Source organism: Sceloporus occidentalis, unplaced genomic scaffold (assembly GCF_023333645.1).
Source record: "Sceloporus occidentalis isolate IW3139 unplaced genomic scaffold, rSceOcc1.0.p SCAF_94, whole genome shotgun sequence".
NCBI classification, from domain to species: Eukaryota; Metazoa; Chordata; class Lepidosauria; order Squamata; family Phrynosomatidae; genus Sceloporus; species Sceloporus occidentalis.
This window is the reverse complement of record NW_028317074.1, coordinates 1,135,870-1,157,647: the sequence shown is the minus strand read 5'-3', so window position 1 is coordinate 1,157,647 and position 21,778 is coordinate 1,135,870. Positions and strand designations below refer to the sequence as shown.

The 21,778-nt window shown below is 41.0% G+C and overlaps 1 protein-coding gene across 1 annotated transcript in view; it reads left to right on the top strand.

Moving 5' to 3' along the window:
- The window catches only part of LOC149284365 (voltage-dependent T-type calcium channel subunit alpha-1I-like), a 222,516-nt gene that overhangs the window by 114,104 nt on the left and 86,634 nt on the right, over positions 1-21,778 (top strand). The window contains exon 4 of the mRNA XM_089496792.1: positions 3,775-3,872. Coding sequence (XP_089352918.1) covers positions 3,775-3,872 — 98 coding nt within the window. The remainder of the gene's footprint in view (positions 1-3,774; positions 3,873-21,778) is intronic.

Below are 21,778 nucleotides of genomic sequence, written 5' to 3'. Positions count from 1 at the left end.
ACTACAAGGCAGTATAATAAGAAGCTGTTTATCTTTGATGAGGCGAAGATAACACAGCTAAAACACACACAAATTATTAATATACATCTTAAATTATGCAAAAACTAGAACAAGAAAACAGCATAATACTTTTGAATATTATTTCAAATATATGAATATTTTTGTAATATTTTCAATCTGATACTAGAAATAAAACATATTCCCCTTTAGTATGTGCTGCTTTAATATATTGGTGGGTACATAACTATAATCAGAAAACATATTAAAACAGAACATTATTTAGCTATAGTTGTTTTGCCTAATATGCTTTGCTGGATTCCATAAATTCATTGATCTCATCTCAACCTAATTTTTCCTTGTCTGGGCTTAAAAAGGATGACCTATAGTTTTGCGTGTACCCATGAGACAAGTAGTTCAAATCAGAGGTTCGATGTATTTGTACAACACGGTAAACTTTTAAGATGACTATTCCCATCTTAGAAAAATCCAGCTATGGGGTACTTTAATGATATAGGTTATAGTAATACATTATAAGTTTGGAAGGTTAAAGATCATGCATAGGCTTGAGAGTAGGGTTCAAGGGAAAATAGTAAGCAGTATCACAGTCTCAGTTACAGTGAAGCTTCTAGAGAACTTCTCCAGATTTTAAATATTTGTTTCGGGTTTCATAATAGGATGTTGAACAAGTATGTTATGCAAACCTCCACAGATAGAGATACAAAGCTTCAGTTTCTAATATTTTTTTCTAATATATACCGTATTTTTCTAATATTTGTGGCATGATTAGGTGTTTGGGGGCATAAAGTGCAGATATTAAGAGTAAGGAGAGCCCTCTTGTGGATGCTCAGGCAGATACCGACGCACATACAGTATGTATGTCTCTCCTGTTTGCTCTTTACATGCTAGAACGCAATTAAACCTGAGCATGGTATAACTGTGGAGCTGGTAGCCAAGAACCAGGTTATGTTCAGATTTATGGTTACGGAATTAAATATTTTCTTTGCAGGAAACACATACACATGCATTTCACATGATCATGACTAGCACATGTAAAAAAAACCCACCAAAATATTAAAACTACCCTCCAGTATGTAAGATGTATGAATTTGCAGAAGGAAATCAATTACCTTGTTTGCAAGACATGCTCACCCATATCCAAAAAGGTGCAAAAGGTGCAAATTAGCACTTTCTGCTCCATGTGTCACAAAGCACGTAACATTTCCAGAAAAGATAATGTGAACTGTGTTTTCCCTGCTTCCACAGGGTTCTGTGTTCCTAGCAATCGCCACAAAATTTGCGAGGTAAAGCTTTATTTTTACCCAGCTCTATCCAGTTATTTAGCCCACCTTCCACAACGTGAAAATTGTGTGTAGCTTGAATAAAATAGTTTTATGATCAACCTACTTTGTGAAGAGATTTGTTCACATGTTTATTACAGTATATTTTATTTGTGGCCCTCTTGGGTCCTTCTGATGTGCACGTTAGATCATAAAGAACAAAAAAATAGAGAGGTAAAGTGTTTTAATGCAGGGCAAGCAACAACATTTGGTTCCACCATGGCCACATACATGGTGAGAAAAACAATGTTCCCGTGTTGGATTGCTATTTCCACACCACCCATGAGAATGCTTAGTAAAGAACTAAGGGTTTGGAATGGGACAGAGACAAGGGAAGGGAAAACCTAATTTAGATATATTTACATTCTTATTGTTGCTCATGTTTAGACAACTCTTGTTGCTGAAGAAATATTCAGATGCTTCTTGTCAATTTGCAGTGTTAAATGGAAGTAGGTTTTCCTGAAGAGATTAAGTAGTAAAATTCACGTTACCACGTCTACTAGTTAAGCTACTGAATGTACAGCGAGTGATATGGCCAGCACAAACCTTCCTTGAACATATCTTTAGCATCCTTGGCAGCGCCTTTTTGGTTTCTGTTGTTGTGTATAAGTAGATGCTTACTGCTGGTGAGCATCTTCAGAAGCCAGTTCATTCAAACATTTCCACACAGCAAGACATTGTGGGAGCCTGCCTTACAGTGTTAAAATTAACTTAATATGGCACTCCAGATTAAGAAACATAAACATAGCATAGAAGAGGTAGGAGAGACAAATCGCCTAGCAGCATCCCACTTCTTTCTGTGTAAAGTACAGTTCATGCTTTTCTTAACATTACATAAGTGCCCTACCATAATTCCATACTGATTGCTATTGCCAAGGATAGCGAGGCATCGATTCCCTAATAGGTTAAACAGCCTCTTGAACAGTGGCGTCGGCAGGGGGGGCCAGAGGGGCCCCTACATCATGCTGTGCCCTCCCGGTTGCCCCCCCAATTGAAACGCCATCTTTTTTTTTTTTTTGTAATAGACGCGGAGGAGAGAGAGAGAGGCGCCGTGCGGTCGCTGAGGGATAAGTTTTCAGCAACCGTTTGGCACCTCTTACTCTGCTCTGCGAGGCCTCTGCCTTGGTCGCGGTGCTGGCATTTCATGCTGAGCGCCGGTATATGACAGAGTGGACGCGTGGTCTGTTCCCGGGGATGTTTCTGACGCTGCCACTCAGGGTCCCGACGTCGAATCACATCGCTTTTTGGATCATAACATCTTCGGACCCTGAGCTCTTGATTGGTACTGCAGGATTGACGCCACTCCCTTGGGATCACCCCGAAATAGTGACTCTTTGTCGGTGGGCATTGCTGGCCATAGAACTTGTGGTGATTTGGTGGTTGATTATACCTTTAATCCTATCATGTTTGCTGTATATATACGTGTGTGCTGTCCTCAATAAAGAGAGTTCTTTTTTACCCCTACATGGCTAGTGCTTGGGGGAATATGAAGGGTTAATCGCTTGAGCAATTAAACTTTCAGCAGCAAGGAAGATCTCTACGGCGGAGCTGCTCAGTCTAAGTCTCCATCACATATACTCCCCCTTATTCCAGGTGATATTGGGATTACCCTGGTTATGCATTACAATTCCTCTGTTAGAACCTGTCCATATGTTCCACGACGACCCGATTCCACTCTCTGCAGGCTCCTCCGGCGTCTACGTGCGTACAGGAGTGACACGTATTTGTGGCCTCTGCCTGACCTCCTGTGCCTCGTTCTTGGCTTCTGCTGCCTACTCAAACATGGAACTTTTACTATTCAGCTACCCTTGGTTGGTTTAAGTTGTGCTTTGTGCTGCTGATCTAGTTGTGACCTGGACTGTTTGACCTTGCTGCTTGTTTTCTTGATTTGGCTTATTACCGCTCTTAGTCTTCTGATTTTGCTTCGGCCTGTGCTCTCCTGTTGCTGACCCGGCCTGTCTGACCTTGGTGGCCGAAGACTATACCCATAACACACCTTTCTGTCCAAGATAAATAAGAAAAAAAGGGCTGAGGTGTTATCCTCACACAGGCTATGATTGCCCTTTCGATCTATTGCCTAGGGCCAGTATTTATTTCAGATGCATTTGTCCCTATCCGAACCACAGTTGGTAGGTCTGCTGATGTCAGTGGGTGGTCCCGCTGACATTGCACCATGGTTGGAAAGGAAGTGTTCGGGTTGCAATGCAGCTTCCGCGATCCAGAGTTTCTCTGGGTGGCCTGGGGACCCTTTGAAGCATCGCCTCACCAGGCGTCTCCAAGCGATTGTGTTGATATTGTCATTTCTCCAATATGATTTTTTGGGAAGGGATATTAAAGATGGTAAATATATCTACCTCAATATGATTAAACTTCTCTTTCAGCTATAATCCATATCTGTTCCACCTAATGATTTATCTATATTCTCTTTTTACTTTAGAATGGTAGAATATTCCCTGGATCTCCAGAATATTAACCTTTCTGCTATCCGTACTGTGCGTGTCCTTCGACCTCTAAAGGCCATCAACAGAGTACCCAGTAAGTGTCCTTTCTAGTTTTATATGTATAGCCTTTTCATTTGGATAAGGTGGGGTGGAGAAAGGTAAAACGCCAGAATTTGTTATTTGTGTCTGGAAGCCCTTTAGCTCTATGTCTTTTCATTTTAATTCCAATAGAAACAGAGATTAGAAAACTATGGTGTATGCCATGTTATAATAACCCCGTCATTTAAACTGTGTTTAATAACTTGGCTGGTTCAGGCCTGGAGCTAAGGGTAACCACTACATGTTTCACTCCCTCTTTTTGTTTTATTGTACTGTCTGTCTGTCCATACTGTAATTCTTCTCTCAGGGCCACTTCTGCCTTTAGCTCTCCATCTCATCGCCTGTCTTTCTCCGGCCAATCAGCGGCTTGCCTTTGTTACTAAGCCCCGTCCATTCCATGCGTCCTCGTCCAATTGTGTCACGTAAGTGCTTGATTCTTTTATGTACCTTTACTGTTTTTCTTGGCTGGTTGTATTCATTGCTTCAAAAACCAGTGTGCCTCCATTATCAGGACAGATTATCTTTAGATAGTGATATAGAAGGTGGGTTTTGTAGGGTTTATGGAGTGAACAATGGGTTTTAGACTCGTTTGTCTCCAAGATCGGATGATTGCAGGATTATTGCAGTGTATTAGAGAGGTATAAAAGCCACTCATCAGAGGTAAGGATGATACTCCAACCACTAGAGAATGATCAACATACAATGGGAACCTAATGAAACTTTTAATCAGGAACTTGATTAGGTGCTATAGCAGGCCACACTGAAAACCCTTAACCCCTAAATGTATTCTACACAGTATAACATATTTTAAAAGTAATATGTTGCTCACACCTCCACCAATTAATTAATTAACCAAGAAGATGATAATTTTAGTAATTGATTGATTATTGATTAAATTAAGGATTCAAAATTAAGAGACCAATAATGTCATTCACGTATCCTTACCCCATTATGAATTTTGAATGGGCTAATTTAACCTTGCCATTCTTGTATTCCTGTACTGGTTCTCATTCTCATTTAGGTTGTCCATCTGCTGGGTGTATTGTGGCCAATGTAATCTTTGCAGTGTTTGTGGGAAAGTTATGTAGATTTTAAACTAATGTGGTTTGAAATTCATTGCAAACCATAACAAAGTACCTCCAGTACATAAAGGATTTAGCTCTTTAAATTTATTTTTTAGATATTTTCTACCCACAGACAGTGCTGGTCACATATAGAAAGGACAACTTGTACATGATTCTTCCTGTAAGTTTGTATTATTCCTTTAAAATCACTTTGACTTCTTGAAAAGTTATGATTAAGGCTACAAGCTACTTAAGTTGATTTAAGCTATTTAAGATGACAATACAGTCTAAGAATTAGTTATACCGTTTTTTTTTTGTCCCATAGATGTATTTTCTGTCATTACTTTTCATTAGTTTTACTAGTTTTACTGTTTTTCCAATACTTGTACTTTACACTCATTCCAATAACAGCAAAGTTGTTCCAGTTCCTGTTCTTTTGAAAGATCAACAAGGAATAGCCTGGGAAGTTTTGGGATATGTAAATACATTAACTGATAAGCACTTGCTAATTCTGTATATTATTGCCTGATTACTTTAAGCACCTTAGTATAAAAATGGATTCAGACAGAAAATGCTTTATATAGTTAAGTAATGTACTCTATTGAAGAGTTACAAATGGCCATGAATGGGTTAAGCAGCATGCATGTCACAAGATTCTTTTCTGTACTCTTTGAATGGGTCTTCTAGTACTCACCACACACACTCTTACATGAAATAACAATTTAATTTAAGTTAAATAGAGCTGATTTGCGTTGTGCAGCTCAAAACACTACTTATGTTATTGCAAGACAACCAAAAAGAGGAAGCAACTTAAATTAACCTCTAATCAAGCAAATATCTGGGACTCCGCAAAATAGTAACCTTTAATAGTCCATCACAATTATTGTATTGTAGTGATTTGCTAATAATGGCAACCAAATGAAAACCTTTTAACACTGTCAGAGTGAAAAAAAACTAGCTAAATAACCTGTATATAATAAAGGATTTTAATAGCGATATACTAGGGAGCAAAAACTGCAAAATTGCAAAGTGGCCACTCTCTCTAAGTGTTGCTCCTCAACCTTTTCCTCAAGGCACACCTAACAGTCCAGGATTTAGGCATTACTCAGGTGTGTCTCAGAGGTTGTAAAATTAAACAGCAAAAACACCTTAAACACCATAGATACACCTCAGTAATACCTAGGTCATGGTCTGTAAGCAGGGGCGTAACTAGAAACCTCAGGGCCCCGGTGCGAGAATCTGTTAAGGGCCCCCCCACCCCCCACCCCCCAACCCATCTATCCCTTTCTCACTATCTACCCTCTCCCTCCCTAACCCCCTTCTCACGATCTACCCTCTCCCTCCCTACCCCCTTCTCACAATCTCCCCTCTCCCTCCCTAACCCCCCTTCTCACGATCTACCCTCTCCCTCCCAACCCCCTTCTCAAAGTTTCCCCTCTCCCTCCCTATCCCTCTTCTCCCAATCTCCCCTCTCCCTCCCTACCCCCCTTCTCACGATCTCCCTCCCTAACCCCCCCTCTCACGATCTACCCTCTCCCTCCCTACCCCCTTCTCACAATCTACCCTCTCCCTCCCTACCCCACTTCTCACAATCTACCCTCTCACTCCCTACCCCCCTTCTCACGATCTACCCTCTCCCTCCCTACCCCCCCTTTCTCACGATCTACCCTCTCCCTCCCTACCCCCCTTCTCACGATCTACCCTCTCCCTCCCTACCCCCCCTTCTCACGATCTACCCACTCCCTCCCTACCCCCCCCTTTGTAGGTCAACTCCTGTGTTGGGAGAGTGAGGCATTTGTCTCGGGTGCCGGCGCTTCTAGAAGGGGTGTCCACATACTTTTGGCCATATGTGTAACAAAAATTAGAAAAAATACTTGAACAGCTGCAATGATTTGACTTGTCTACAGCTTAAAAGGCCATTTCTTGAATAACAAAATACCCTTGAGCAAACTTTTACCTTTAAAACAATGGATCACTTTGATTTGCAGTAGGCCACAAATGCAGTATTCATTTGCTTCATGGCTTTGAGTTACAAACCCCTCTAGGTCTATTTCTTTTGTTTGGAGCCAACCTTTCTCTAGACATGAACCATTTAAACATTCTGACAAGTAGTTGGGGTTACACCTGTCATTCGACATATGCTCGGAGATTGTCTCACTCACTGTATATGTTATTTAACCAAAACTAAAGCAAAAATATTTAAGCGGCCCCTTCTGTGACGCAAGTGATGAAAGTTTTCGTTATATATTGACAAAGCTAAGCGATAAAACATAACAAGAGGAAACTGTATCTCATCCCTCTCACAACCTCAGAGGGGTATCTTAGACCGGTAGGGACACCATAGACCTTAATCTACTTATATGCCTTTTATTTTACATTTATAATAGAAATAGAAAAAACTATTAAACTGCACTCATTTTACACTTATTTTTGTTGATATGCTCCCATGTCTGACATTTGTCATGGCTTCCTCAGACTCTCCCAGGATATTTCACACCAACCCAATCTAAGAGGCTCCTTTTTCATATGATGTATAATTAGCAAGGAGGAGACAGGGTATGAGTCTCTGCCACCCAACTACACATATTTCCAGTAATGGATACCAAATATTTCATTATACATTTGTATTTTATAGGTACTAAATGAAGTGTGAAACCCATAAATGATATGTTATTAGAAACGAAATGTTACAGAACACTTTGTTATCTCCAAATGCCGATATTAAAAGGCCTTTAAAGATCAAGGAGACATTTACAATTTACAAAAAAATATTAATTGTCACTTAAAATCACTTGTCGCGGATACTTTCTCAATTATTGCATGCCTATGGCATATTCTTAGCCTATACCAATGTGACAGAAACTGAGGTTACAAACCTGGATGGGCCAAATGGCTCTTAACTATGCTTTTAAGAGGCTGTCATCTAGCATTATTCATTAAGATTTCTGTAAAATTAGCATATATATACATCATGGATATGTGGACACTCAATTTCAAAATATGTATTTTTTTCTCACACTTACTGATTTCCAAAGATTTTCTGGGACTCTTGCATTCCCTTTAAATGCACATTTACATCCACTTTATGGAGTCCCTGTCATTGCCTGCACATGCAATGCCTGTTCTTCTCATACTCATCCCTTCATTACATTTTTCTGGCTTTAATTAAACCTACGCATAAATTTATTAGAACAAATCAACCCTGACTATACAAAGCAGGTTTTCTCTTCAATGACCTGTCTTAAATATATTTAATTAGCTCAGTATAAAGGTATCATCACCGGCTTGATTGCATACGCCTGATTTACATGAAAAACTCACCACAGGTTGCTCCGTCACTTATACGTATTGCCATTTGACTATAATAAGACACATTCTGTGGGATGGTGTCTTTTGTACGGTAACAAGCTGTCAGTATTAGACGGGGGTTGCTAACAATGCAATTCTTCCACAGTGGACCCAATCTATCTACTGCATGCGGTGAAAAGCATCATCCATCATCCATCATTTCTTCTTGACAAACCCGCACTCTCAAAAGACATTCATAAGGGCACTTGGGACAAATATTGCCGTAGGTTTGGCAAAGTAGCCACCCCAGGTACAGAACTTTAAATGCTCATCCAGGTAAAAGTGACAGTGGCATAAACAGCATTCTGGTTACTTAAAATCTGTTCTTTGGGTCAGCGAGAAAAATGTTCGGGGAAGAGCCGTTAGGGAAAATCAAGCAGAGCACAACATGGAAAGACAGAAGCAAGCGAGACAGAAGTCTGAGTGCAGAAAATGAGTTGTATAGCAGTAGTGATAAGTGAGTGGTGTGGGGAGAGTGTATGAAAAAACATTAGAAATGTGTGCATGTGTATTTTACAATCATGAAATCATGGTCCAAATTTATGAACTGGAGAGATTAGCTGAACGCATTAAGCATTCTAAACCGGTATGCTGCCAGAGTTTGGGTCATTAATTTAAAATACTAGTGTTACCATATTTTTGACCCCAAGATGAAATGTCTCATATGCTTTCAGGGCCTTGGAGGGTCTTCCTCAGATTGAATTATTCTATCTGTGGAAAAGACTTATGAGGTTTCAAAAGCTTGTTTGATTTTACATCTTTTTCCTATATTGGTCCAATGAACGGTATAAACTTGAAAAGACTCCATCTTCTCTAAATCAAATGAATCCCTATCCATTTCCCTTATCAAGAATCCTATTGACACAGCAAAAATATGACACAATTACATCCTTCACTAGACCTTACAAACAACTTAGCCATCTTAGATATCCGTCTGTAAACACGTATGGGTGTTCATCAAAGCATTATTCCCTCCTAGTTTTTGATGTGAGTATTTTCTGGAATTCCCAGAGGGGAAGATCAGAGGGAACTATTTCAAAGAGTTTGTACTTCCTCTAAACTTGTTTCCATTAGAAAAAGAGGCCAAGTTTACTCTTCTGAAAATAAATAATAAAAAAAAAAACATAAACCTGACATAACCTTTAAGTGCTCCAGGAGGTTTGCCAACATGAGCAAATATTCTTGATGTCAGATGCTAATGAAAAGGGCTCGTGGCAGATGTATCACAAGGAATTGACTAGTAGAATAGCTCTATATTTTTACTCCTGAGCTCATATCTGACATAGAATTAAATGTGTCTAAGAGACTACAGTTAATCCTATAGCATTAAATGTATCTAAATGGTTTGATTTTGCACTGTATGACCACTGCCTCGGTTAAATGTCTAATTTTTAATAGGGAAATTAATTATTACACATTTAAATCAATCTGTTAATAACTGACAAAGAAAAGGAATCCCAGCACTCCAAACAGCTTCCAGTCTCTAGGACACTTTATTAAGCGAGAACAAACAAAAGCAACGTTTCGGCCAAACAGGGCCTTTGTCAAGCTCCGAAACGTTGCTTTTGTTTGTTCTCGCTTAATAAAGTGTCCTAGAGACTGGAAGCTGTTTGGAATGCTGGGATTCCTTTTCTTTGTTTGTATGCTTTAAGAGGGTTTATGCTGTCCCTTTTTTCTTGCTAGCACCCAGCTTCCTGGTAGTTAAGTGCAGAACCATTTTTTCTTTTTTATGGCTCTGTTAATAACTGAGACATCAACATATCTCTGTTCCTATCACTTCAGAGTTAGGATTCAGTGTGTATCACTGTTGTCTTACCTGCATTATTATTACTTTACCATTTACTGTATACAGGGCTGGTGCAAGGATTTTTGCCACCCTAGGCAAAACATAATTTTGCCACCCCTGGCTCAACCCCACAAGCCCCTCCCATTTTGCCACACCCACTTATACCACATAGTGACCGCGAGCCTCCCATCAAGTGACTGCGAGCCACCTACTTTGCCTATAGGTGGCGCCGGGCCTGACTGTATATCATAATTATGTAATTGTCCTTTTTCACCAGTGTAGTATTGTAGACTGCTTGACCCTTGTTGGACCATTGGCTCCCAGGGCATCTCTCTTTAAATTAAGGTCATATGCCACTGATCACCGGCTGCCCAGAAGTCCAGATAGCTAAGTAAAATTATCTATTTTAGTTTAGTTCCACCAAGAACTAGTTGAAGCAAGCAAGGAATGCACAGAAAATTAACATTGAAACCAGTGATCAGTAAGACAGTTATAGGAGAGACAAGAAACCAATAAAGGGAGCCCTGGAGACAGCTAGGCAGAAAGGGCGGCATGACATGGCCTGTGATAGGCGAATGAGAGGGCAGTGGGGTCAGCTAGGGGACACTGGTTGTTGCTGGGCAGCCCACCCTCACTGATTGGTGTATGGGCATCTGAGGTGTTTAGGGAACATTATATAAACAATGCACACAGCATCACAGCATCACAATTTATTGAATTTAGAAGGAAAGTTTTTCTGATTTTACCTGATGGCAGACCTTGAGTCATTGATTGAGCGGATAAGGTCCTCTGCTTTGGAGAATGGGACATCCTGGCTTCTGGACCGTATGGGTGAGCTTACTGCCGGACCATCTTGTCCTCCTATCCCTGAGCTACAGGACCGGGCACCTCGGGCTCGGCGTTCCAGACCTCCGGTACGGCTGAGTCCAGAAGTTGAATTGCGATGCCGTCGTCGCCTTAGGAGCGGTAGAGCCGGGGTTCGCGATGTAAGCGGGTCTCGCAAACGGCATGCTGATCTCGGATCTGGTGATGCAGCGCGGAGGGACCATCCTGCTCGTGTCCGGGTTCGCAGGACTTCAGGATCACAGTCCGAGCTTGAAGAGGGCGGCGAACTTTCTCCTGCTTCTAGCGTCTTCCAGTTTCAGCAACGCGTTTCCGGCGTTGATGGTGTACGTACGCCATCTAGGGACGTCTCTCCTGAGGTCCGTGTGCAACAACGGGTAGGAGACGAAGGTTCCGGATCGGCACAGCAGCTTTCAACGGCCCCGGCTAAGCGTCAAGCGGCTGCTGCAGGACGTTTTTCGGGCAGGCAAGGATCGGATCGGCGGGAACGGCGCCACGTCTCGTGCCAGGACGGCGTGGCACTTACCAGCGCGACGCGAGCTCCGGGGATCCTGCAACCCGCGGCATCTTCTCAACCAGCAGGACAGGACGCATCTGCAGGAGGAACGGCTGCTCCACAGGCTGAGAGGCAGCTCGGTGAGTTTCCTGAGGACACTGGTCCTACAGCACCCACACAGCACTTCTCTCCACCTTGTCTTAGCACTACTAGGGGTGACACAAGGTCTGTGGGTTCAGTTAGGGATACCAGCAGTGCTGTATTGTGTGGCAGTCAGGGTCAGTTAGGATCATTATTGGCTTCAGTCAGGGACCTTTTGGGTCAGTGTGCTGCGTTGGCTGCCCCAGGATCATCATTGTCCCCCTCACCTGTAGCTGTATGGGACACTTCGCTTGGCTCACGTCGTATTGAGGGTTCATCTGGCACTGTTGCGTCTGTTCCAGCGGTTACTGCCCCTGAGGCTGCCAGTCCTCAAGTTGAAAAAAGCAGTACTGGGGTTGTACAACGTAAGGAAGAGGTTAGGTTGTCAGATTCGGCTAGATGTGAGGTTTATGTTTGCTTCGAGGGGCCCCTTGGGGCCCATCTGAAACAAGAGGTCAGGGAGCGGATCTGGAAGGGTGAATATGTGGAGATTTTTTCCTTGCTTCCGCTTGAGCGATTTAACTTGGATAGGTCAGCTAAATTGGAGGAAAAGAAAGAGGATGAGGAGAAGCGGCGTTACCGCTTGATCCCCCGCACTTTCTCAAATTGGTTGCAAGCATTCGCCATCCTTGCTAGTGTAATAGGGGAGAAAACCCCTGAATGTTGTTCCTCTTTGTTCTGTTATATGGATAGTATCGGTGAGGCTTACAGGGTCTATGGGGGTCAGGCTTGGATAAGGTATGATGAACAATTTCGGCAGAGGAAAGCCCTTCGCCCTTCTATTCGTTGGGATCATAAAGACATAGCCTTATGGTTAAAAGTCTCTGCCCCCGTACGGGCCGGGCAGTCCTTTCCAGGGGCTGCCGGTGGAGCAGCAGGAGCTTCATCGGCAGCGAACAAAAAGGGATTTTGCTGGCAGTTTAATGCAGGGTCCTGTAAGTGGGGGACTTCATGTCGATTCAAACATGAGTGTTCAGGATGCTCTGGTTCTCACCCTTTGTCCCGTTGTGTTAAAAAAGGGAAGGTCAGTAAGACCCAGGGAGCTAGCAGTAAAGGGGAAGACTCCGGTGATGTGGGAAAGGATGCTTCCGTGGCTCAGTCAGTATAAGTTGAGGGATGAGGCTGTGTTAATTGAGTTCGGTTTTAAAGAGGGTTTTCGGATTCCTTTTAAGGACGCTCCTCCTCAGCTTGTTTTGCGAAATTTGAAGTCGGCCCTGGAATTCCCAGGGGTGGTGAAAGAGAAATTGTTCAAGGAGGTTAGTTTAGGGCGAGTGGCTGGTCCTTATCCTTCCCCCCCTTTAGATAACCTTCGAGTTTCCCCGCTGGGCGTTGTTCCCAAAAAAGAACCAGGTAAATTTCGGCTCATTCACCACCTTTCTTACCCAAAAGGGGGTTCAGTGAATGATGACATTGATACAGACCTTTGTCGTGTTACTTACGCGTCTTTTGACGCTGCTTTACGGTGGGTGAGAGAGTGTGGACAGGGGGCTTTATTAGCTAAAACTGACATCGAGGCGGCTTTCCGTTTATTGCCAATACACCCGGACTGTTTTCATTTATTAGGATGTTTTTGGGAGGGTAGTTATTTTGTCGATAAGTGCCTCCCTATGGGTTGTTCTATTTCTTGTCGTTATTTTGAAATTTTTAGTTCATTTTTAGAGTGGGTAGTGCGTGTTGAAGCGGGAGTCTCATCAGTTATACATTATCTGGACGACTTCCTGTGTGTTGGTCCACCTGACTCTAATGTTTGTGGGATGTTATTAGCTACGGTACAGCAGGTGTTTGGGCGTTTTGGTGTTCCTCTGGCTCCAGACAAAACGGAGGGCCCATGTACGAGGTTAAATTTTTTAGGGATTGAGATTGACTCTCTTGCAATGACTTTTCGGCTCCCGGCTGTGAAGGTGCAGGATTTAAGGGCCTGGGTGAGCTTGTTTAGGGGTGTTAAGAAAGTTACTTTACGGCAAATGCAGTCCTTAATAGGCAAACTGACTTTTGCCTGCCGTATCATCCCGATGGGGCGTATATTTTGTAGGCGTTTGGGGATGGCTACTGCTGGAGTTCGGGCACCTCACCATTTTATTCGTTTGACAAGGGAGCTCAAAGGTGATTTGCTTGTTTGGGACACATTCTTGCAGGAGTTTAACGGGCGATCAGTCTGGATGGAGGGTGCCATTTTTAACGATGAAATTGAGCTTTTCACGGACGCAGCAGGTGCAGTTGGGTATGGTGCTTATTTTCAAGGACAATGGAGCGCCGAGGTTTGGCCGAGGGTTTGGGAATTAAGTGGTATTTGTAGGAATCTTGTCTTTTTAGAGTTATTCCCTATTGTGTTATCCATGGAATTATGGGGTAATAGTCTCAGGAATAAGAGGGTAAAGTTTCGTTGTGACAATGCCGGGGTAGTTGCAGCTATCACCAATCTGTCCTCTGCCTCCCCTCCTGTTATTACGTTACTGCAGCATTTAGTACTCCGGTGCTTGCAGTTAAATGTCTGCATTCGGGCTGTGCATATTGCGGGTGTGTGCAATGAAGTTGCTGATGCGCTTTCACGACAGCAGTGGGCCCGTTTTAGGCAATTGGCACCAGATGCGAGTCCCAAAGGTTTGGACTGTCCTCGTTGGTTATGGTCTTTTGGGCATGTATAGTTACTTTACCGTGCTTTAAGTATTGTATTGTTTTTTCACATTTTGCTGTTCATATTTCCTGCAGCCTGTAGGGTTTGGATCGCGGGACATTCCTACGTGCACTGGGCAGCGAAGCGGGCAGCGGTTAGAGCCAATGGTGGTCAGCTCGGTTTTGCGGAGCACACTGCAGAAATCCGTTGGTTGGGTTTTCGCGGATCGCGTTGGGCAGATGTGCTGATTGAGGTCTTGGCCCGGGCTTCAACGGAATCTCCACCTAATGTGTTATTATTTCATTCGGGAGGTAATGACCTTTGCCACAGACCGATTAGGGTACTTATGCGGGATATTAAATGTGATTTGCTTCGTTTATGGGATCGTTTTCCTTCCCTTATTGTGGGCTGGTCTAATGTTGTCCCTCGCCTTTTTTGGCGTGGAGCTCGTTCCATGCAAGGTGTTAGCAGGGCTAGGGTTAAGCTGAATAAAGCGATAGGCAGTTTTGTCTGCCGTTTGGGAGGCTTTGTGGTATCCCACCCGGAGTTGGAAGTTGATAACCGTAAGCTGTTCCGGGGGGACGGGGTGCACTTAAATGATATTGGGAATGATATCTGGCTGCTTAATGTTAGATTTGGCATAGAGAAGGCGGTGGCTGCGTGGGGTAGCCAGCGCGTTCAAGGTGTCAAACGCGCAGGCTGTGGCGGAGGCAGTCAGCATGAAGAACAAAGAAAGTAACAGAAAATTGGAGGTGCCGCACGACAAAAGGCGGCAGTTTTGGATGTGTGTTTTGTTTAAACGTTCCCTAATGGGCTGGGTCCCTGGGGAATTGTAGTTAGCCGATCCCCTTGCTATTGGAGACTTTACGGCTTGGGGGGAATTGTCGGCCTGTGTATTAAGTTGTTTATGTTTAAGGGGTACTGTTCTTTTCGTATATTGTTTATGTCCGGGACTGGCAGGGGTTACATTTTAGACATTTGTATGGCACTCTGCCAGAGTATAATCGTGTGCCAGTCCCGGTTTTATCTTTGTTGTTTGTGTGTCACAGTCTGTCTAAACGAATAAAGTGCTGTGGCCTTTTCACATTCCAAAGATTAATGTCTTTGCGTGTTTATTGGGTATGTTATCAGTAGCCATATTCACAGTGCCTATGTCAAGGGAGCCCTGGAGACAGCTAGGCAGAAAGGGCGGCATGACATGGCCTGTGATAGGCGAATGAGAGGGCAGTGGGGTCAGCTAGGGGACACTGGTTGTTGCTGGGCAGCCCACCCTCACTGATTGGTGTATGGGCATCTGAGGTGTTTAGGGAACATTATATAAACAATGCACACAGCATCACAGCATCACAATTTATTGAATTTAGAAGGAAAGTTCCCCTCCCTCCCTCCCTCCCCATGTTTGTGTCTGTTCTGTGTTTCGGTGTTTTTCGTTGTTTGTATTTCATCAGGTGGTGTTCAGTTCTTCCTGTACGGGTTTCCAGCCAGGCGGAGGCAGTCAGCATGAAGAACAAAGAAAGTAACAGAAAATTGGAGGTGCCGCACGACAAAAGGCGGCAGTTTTGGATGTGTGTTTTGTTTAAACGTTCCCTAATGGGCTGGGTCCCTGGGGAATTGTAGTTAGCCGATCCCCTTGCTATTGGAGACTTTACGGCTTGGGGGGAATTGTCGGCCTGTGTATTAAGTTGTTTATGTTTAAGGGGTACTGTTCTTTTCGTATATTGTTTATGTCCGGGACTGGCAGGGGTTACATTTTAGACATTTGTATGGCACTCTGCCAGAGTATAATCGTGTGCCAGTCCCGGTTTTATCTTTGTTGTTTGTGTGTCACAGTCTGTCTAAACGAATAAAGTGCTGTGGCCTTTTCACATTCCAAAGATTAATGTCTTTGCGTGTTTATTGGGTATGTTATCAGTAGCCATATTCACAGTGCCTATGTCAAGCTCTTACAGTCCTGCCAATGGAAGGATAGGGCAGGACTGAAAGATACTAATGTGAATGCTACGCAGAGTATCAATAGAAAACAGGCGGGTTAAAACTAGACTAGCCAGTCATGGAATTGTCAAAACTAATTTTACCATTTGATGATGTCCCCCCCCAGCATTGTCTTCTCCAAAAATCCTATGTACTTACTCACTCCTGCTTCAACTGGTCCATTAGATTTCCGAGTCTGTCTAGCCTTTCACCAGTCGGAACAATCCAGCAGGTATTGCTCACCCCAGTTAACAAAATGCCCTTGATCCACCTCCACTTTCCATTAGCGGTCTTTGCTTGACCTTCAATGATTCATAAATAATTTACTAAATCATCATGTCATATAAATCTGTGAGGACGCAAATTTTGGAATGCCAAATAATGGTGCTTTAACTGTGATTCCTTATTTTTACATCTAAAGGGATTTTGTATATGACAGTAATCAACATAACCATTTGTTTTTACTCTTTTTCAACTTTTTGAAAATGATGATGGGTAATGTCAATCAGTACTTGTGAATTTTAGTGCAATAAAGTGATCTAAAATAGTGTACATTTTCAGTCCTTATATAACAATTGAGTAATTTTCTTTTTTGGAGAAGCTTACTGCATATGTGGGGTTTTTTGTCAGGCATAATCGTTTTATATATGAAGACACTTTTATATATCTCTTTCATTGTGTCACAAGGGGCCATATTTATTGAGACCTATTCTGGGAGCAGGTGCTAAATGTGGAACAATCAACAGGGACCGTAATTGGTTGCTATGGTGATTGCTTTATATTTAGCACAGCACATTCAACCGCAGAGTTGCAAATCTTACTAGACACAATATGTATACACAATAACGCTTTGGGACAATATTTTGTAGAATGTATCAGGAAAACCTAAAAACAACACAAAGGTGGTTTCATCACAATAACTAGATCAATGCACACACACCATCATAATGGGTTTGCTCTGTATTTGTAATCTCTTGCTTTATTAAAACAGAGTCATCTGCTATCCTGGTACTTTAGTATACATTTTTTCTTATTTTAAAGTTTAGCACAGTGTATGATGTTCTAGCAGTGTTTTTATTTTACTGTGTATCTTATTTCCCTATCTGTTACTTCTTCTCGATTCTTCACTTTGTTTCCTGCTGTTCTCTTTTCTGCTCTTGGCTTCGCACAGTCTTTCTTTTTTCTGTCCATCTCTATCAGGTTCAATTTAATTCTTCAGTCTCCACTGATTTGCTTGTTATCACAGAAGAAAAGGATTTGCTCTGGCAGCCAAGAACTTCTCAAAAATAGTGACTGCATAACAGGGAAGCAAAGTCTAGCAGACAGACTCATGATTCAGGGTTATGTGGCAGGGAGACACACTTTATTGAACTGATGATGTTCTATAAAACCTATAGGCTTTTTTTTTTTTTTTTTTTTTTGGAATGGAGCTGAGAGCCTCCAGAAATGGATAATAGTCAACTTGCTCTGTCCACTTTTCAGTTAATGAGGATGGCATCAATAGATCCCACTTCTGGAGAGCGTAGGGAAGTAGACAGCAAAGAGAGAAAAATGGCTAAGGTATTATGATAGGTAGTGGTGTGGGAAAAAAGGGTGCACCAGAGGGTTTATGTGCAATTTAAAATGTTAAGCATCTGCTGAATTTAACACTTGTGTAACTAAGCATGGCATTAGATGCATCATCATTATTAAGTTTGAATATTGAAAGCCTTTCAAGAAATTATTCTTTACATAAATAAAATTTTGCCCTATACTCAGATTCCTAAAGTTACTGCTTAAATGTAGTCAGTAGCCATGGACATAAATGTAACACACTGGTAGGTTGAAATACTTTCCACCCAAAGCCAAAGAAAAGGCTTATTAATACTGGGCTTACTTGAGCTTAAACATTTCAAGTTTTATGTGACACTACAGAGTTAACATTTTGGTTACATTGGAATCACAGGGAGGAATTTGAACTTTTTCACATGTACACTACACTCTTTAACTACACTCACATGTGCCCAAGCGCAACAAAAAAAAGTTTCAGGAACGCTTATCAATCTGCAAACAATTTGCATGTAAATGGATATAAGTTGCGTTACGTCAGTTGAGTTCACTCTTAAATTGACTGGCAACTTGACTATTTCACTATTGGTGCAGAGTAGATTTACCTCTCCTGTTTAACTCTACATTGCTGATGCTAAAGTGCGGGACATCCTGGGAATAAAACTTTTTCAATTTTTTTACAATAATCAAACAGTAGACTTGACTTGGAATTCCTATAAATAGCTGGATGGCCAGGGCAAACTCTAGCCTGGCTCAGCCGAAGTTCCTTGTCAAGCATGCCATCATTCATGAGCTGTGGCTTCATATCGAATCTGGAAATCTGGAAAAACCATTGATGCTGCCCCTCATCATTACAACACATAAGCCAGTCCATATTGCTCAGAGCTTAAAAAAGAGCCCATGCAAGACCCAATAAAATTGGGATTTTACTAGCAAAAAAGAGCTAGAAAGGACATCAGCCAATTAAAACTACATGCTTCAGTGAAATAGATAACAAGAAATACAGTGAAATTTTTAAAAGTAATTAATACTGGAAAATTGCCCATTTAATCCTAATTTAAAACAGCACATATATTTAGTTTTAATTTAATGAGCCCTGTTAGGACACCTAAATTTACACATATTTGTTGGTAAATATTACAGAATCTGTTTTCATGTAAGAACTATAGGATGATTTGTTGCATCTTTTTATATAGACGGATACATTATTTTTCTCTAAATATGTAGTCTATGAAACTGCACTTCTGCATGAAATTTCATAGATAGATGGTTTCAAATATTTAGCATTCTTTTAAATTCAAGATCTCTTTACAAAATAAAGATAATACATGTTCATCAAACAGGCTGCAAACCTGTTATTTATTATAGAGACAAGAGTAGCTATTTCAATCCAAGCATAATAAACCGATGTGGCTGCTTTATGCATGGAAATATAGAGGTAACCAATATACAGAGTGTTTTAAAAGCACATTAAAAGGCTTTATACACATAAACATGCATATTTAAAGAGAGTGAGTGGGATTGAGCTTCCAACCTAGCTATTATATCATTGAGTTTCTGTAAAATATATAGCGTAATAAGACAACATAACATCTTTCCGTATGATGTCACTGATTAAAGTCTTTCAAAAGAACATGTCATATTTGGGGCAAAGAAAAGTATTTATTTCTGGATGTACGTTGATATACAAAGTACATTTTGGCAAGGATTATGGCCTCAAGGTGGAAGCACAGTCAACGATTCTACTAAGCATGCTTTTGGTATGATATAAGGGCTTGTTCTCCAAAACAGAGGAACCATGTCACCTATTTTTTGTCCATCACTCCGCATTGCATAGGCTTAGCTTTTATGCTTGATCATTCGTGTCCCATTTGCAATGTAGTATGCTAGATGTGGCGGAGTGCAGCACACTGGAACTCTCTCTAAATTGCAGGAAAACACAATTGATTGCCTTCAACTGCCACCCTTGCCAGACTTCCCTTAAATGGAACTGGGTTTTCTGAGAACATCCTTCTAAACATAAGCACTGCATGAAAGCTTGTGTAACAGATTGGGTTCCAGTGTGAAAAAATAGTGAGCAGGGTACTATGAAGTATTTTAATTATGTGGGGTGAAACTACAGAAATAATTGAACAAAAAGCACTGGTTCTTTCATTATATATAAAAACAAGGATGACAAGTCCTTTTGCAAATAATTAACACATATCCTACAGTTTAATGTTCATGAAGTTCACTTAGTGTTTTATTATAGAAGCTGATTTCTGTCTGTTCTTGATATGGACTGCTTTTTTAAAGATTTTTAGGTGATCAACAATCTTGAAAGTGAAAAATAACTGGTAGATCATAATCTCAGAAGCTATAAACGTTTGGCATCATTGAATACACATACCAGGTTTGCTTTAAAAAAACAAAAACAAACAAACAGAAGAAAGCAAGTTCAGATGATCTACATTATTGGTAGTAGAATCACCAGTGAAATCAACTCCATTGTTTGGTTTTCTGATTTTAAATGTTTTTTATTATTATTTTAATAATAATAAAAAAAACTGCATTAATTTCTAATCTAGGTTTTTTGTTAATTGGATGATGGTAGCTGGTACCAGATCACCCAATAATGGTATGGCACTGCAAAAACCTAAATTCCCTGCTTTGTGTCTGATGTCACATCACACACCAAAGTATGAAAACTCTACAATGTCCATAAAGGTCACAATGAAAGACACTAATGTCATGCTGTACCCACTGTGAAACATCAGTACTAAGTACACCTTGTTTAAGATATGCTGCAGAAAACAAACTATTAACTATTAAGATTTAAGAGAAATAGGAAATGAATGATGATTTGCATGAAAAGAGTAAAGAACCATCGGTGAGTCACTCTTAAGCATTATAATGACATATAGGACTAAATTACTCATAAACAAATGAAACCATGATATTTTTGTTTTCATTAAAAAAAATCATCATTCTTGCCAAGCAGCAGCTGTGACAGTGTTGGGTCTTCTCAAAGTCTGGAGCCACTGTTTGTTGCAAGAGAAACTTCACAATAATATGATGTAAAGGCAGAGTTTGACTTCTGTTATGGCTGTGCACGTTAATGGAACTCGTGCATATAAACATCACGAGCACACGGTTCTTTTATGGTTGTCAGTTTTATGAACCCAATTAAGTGAGCTTTTTTGGAGCAGTAAAAGAAAGCTGTAATTTCTACCTCAATACAAAGTAATTTATACCCATGTATTAAGCTGTTAATTCCTGGGATGACTAACCTTACCTACCAGCCCTACACTGAATGATTGAGACTTTTGTCATGGATGGTCCATAAAAACGTTGCGATATAACTGATATGAGTAACAAGGTGGCTTTTTGCCAGTGTTTCTCAATTCCTGATCATGAACACCAATATCTGTTGCCGTAATGTCTTCTAATGGACCTATATTATTTTTTATTGATTTATATAGTGCCATCATATTCTGTAGTGCTGTACAACGGGATTAAATGTTTTCATACAAGATTTGATTATTTTGTTTCAAAATGTTGTAAGATGTTAACGTTAAATAAATTCTAGTTAAAAAAATTTTTTTGCAGAAAAGGCATTGATCAGTTAATTGCTTTGTTTTTAAGTAAAATACAAATTGAAAATGGAAGCTGCTGGTTTGAGCCCCGAAAAAAAGTATTAAGAGACGTAAACCTCAAAATAAATATAGATAAATATTATGTAGTCGTAATTTGTACAGTTGTTACCTACAGAGATATTAAAAACTTGTGATTACATTTATGATACTTTTAATTCAGACTTGTACCAGAATGATTTTTGGAAATGTCTTAACAGTTTCATCGTTGAGTGACACATAAGTCATAAGTGGCATGGTCATATATATGTTTATTAAAGGTAATGCTTAATGGGACTGTAGATTACCCATTGGCATTTAGGAACTCTCAGAATCCTAATCAGTTCTTGGTTCCACCCTCCCCTCAAAGCATCAAAGCTAATTACCAGCTTCTAAATGCCTAATTAGTAAATTAGAAAGAGCCCAACATTAAACAGACAAGGGCTTTTCATCCGATAGTTACACTAAAAATTATCCTT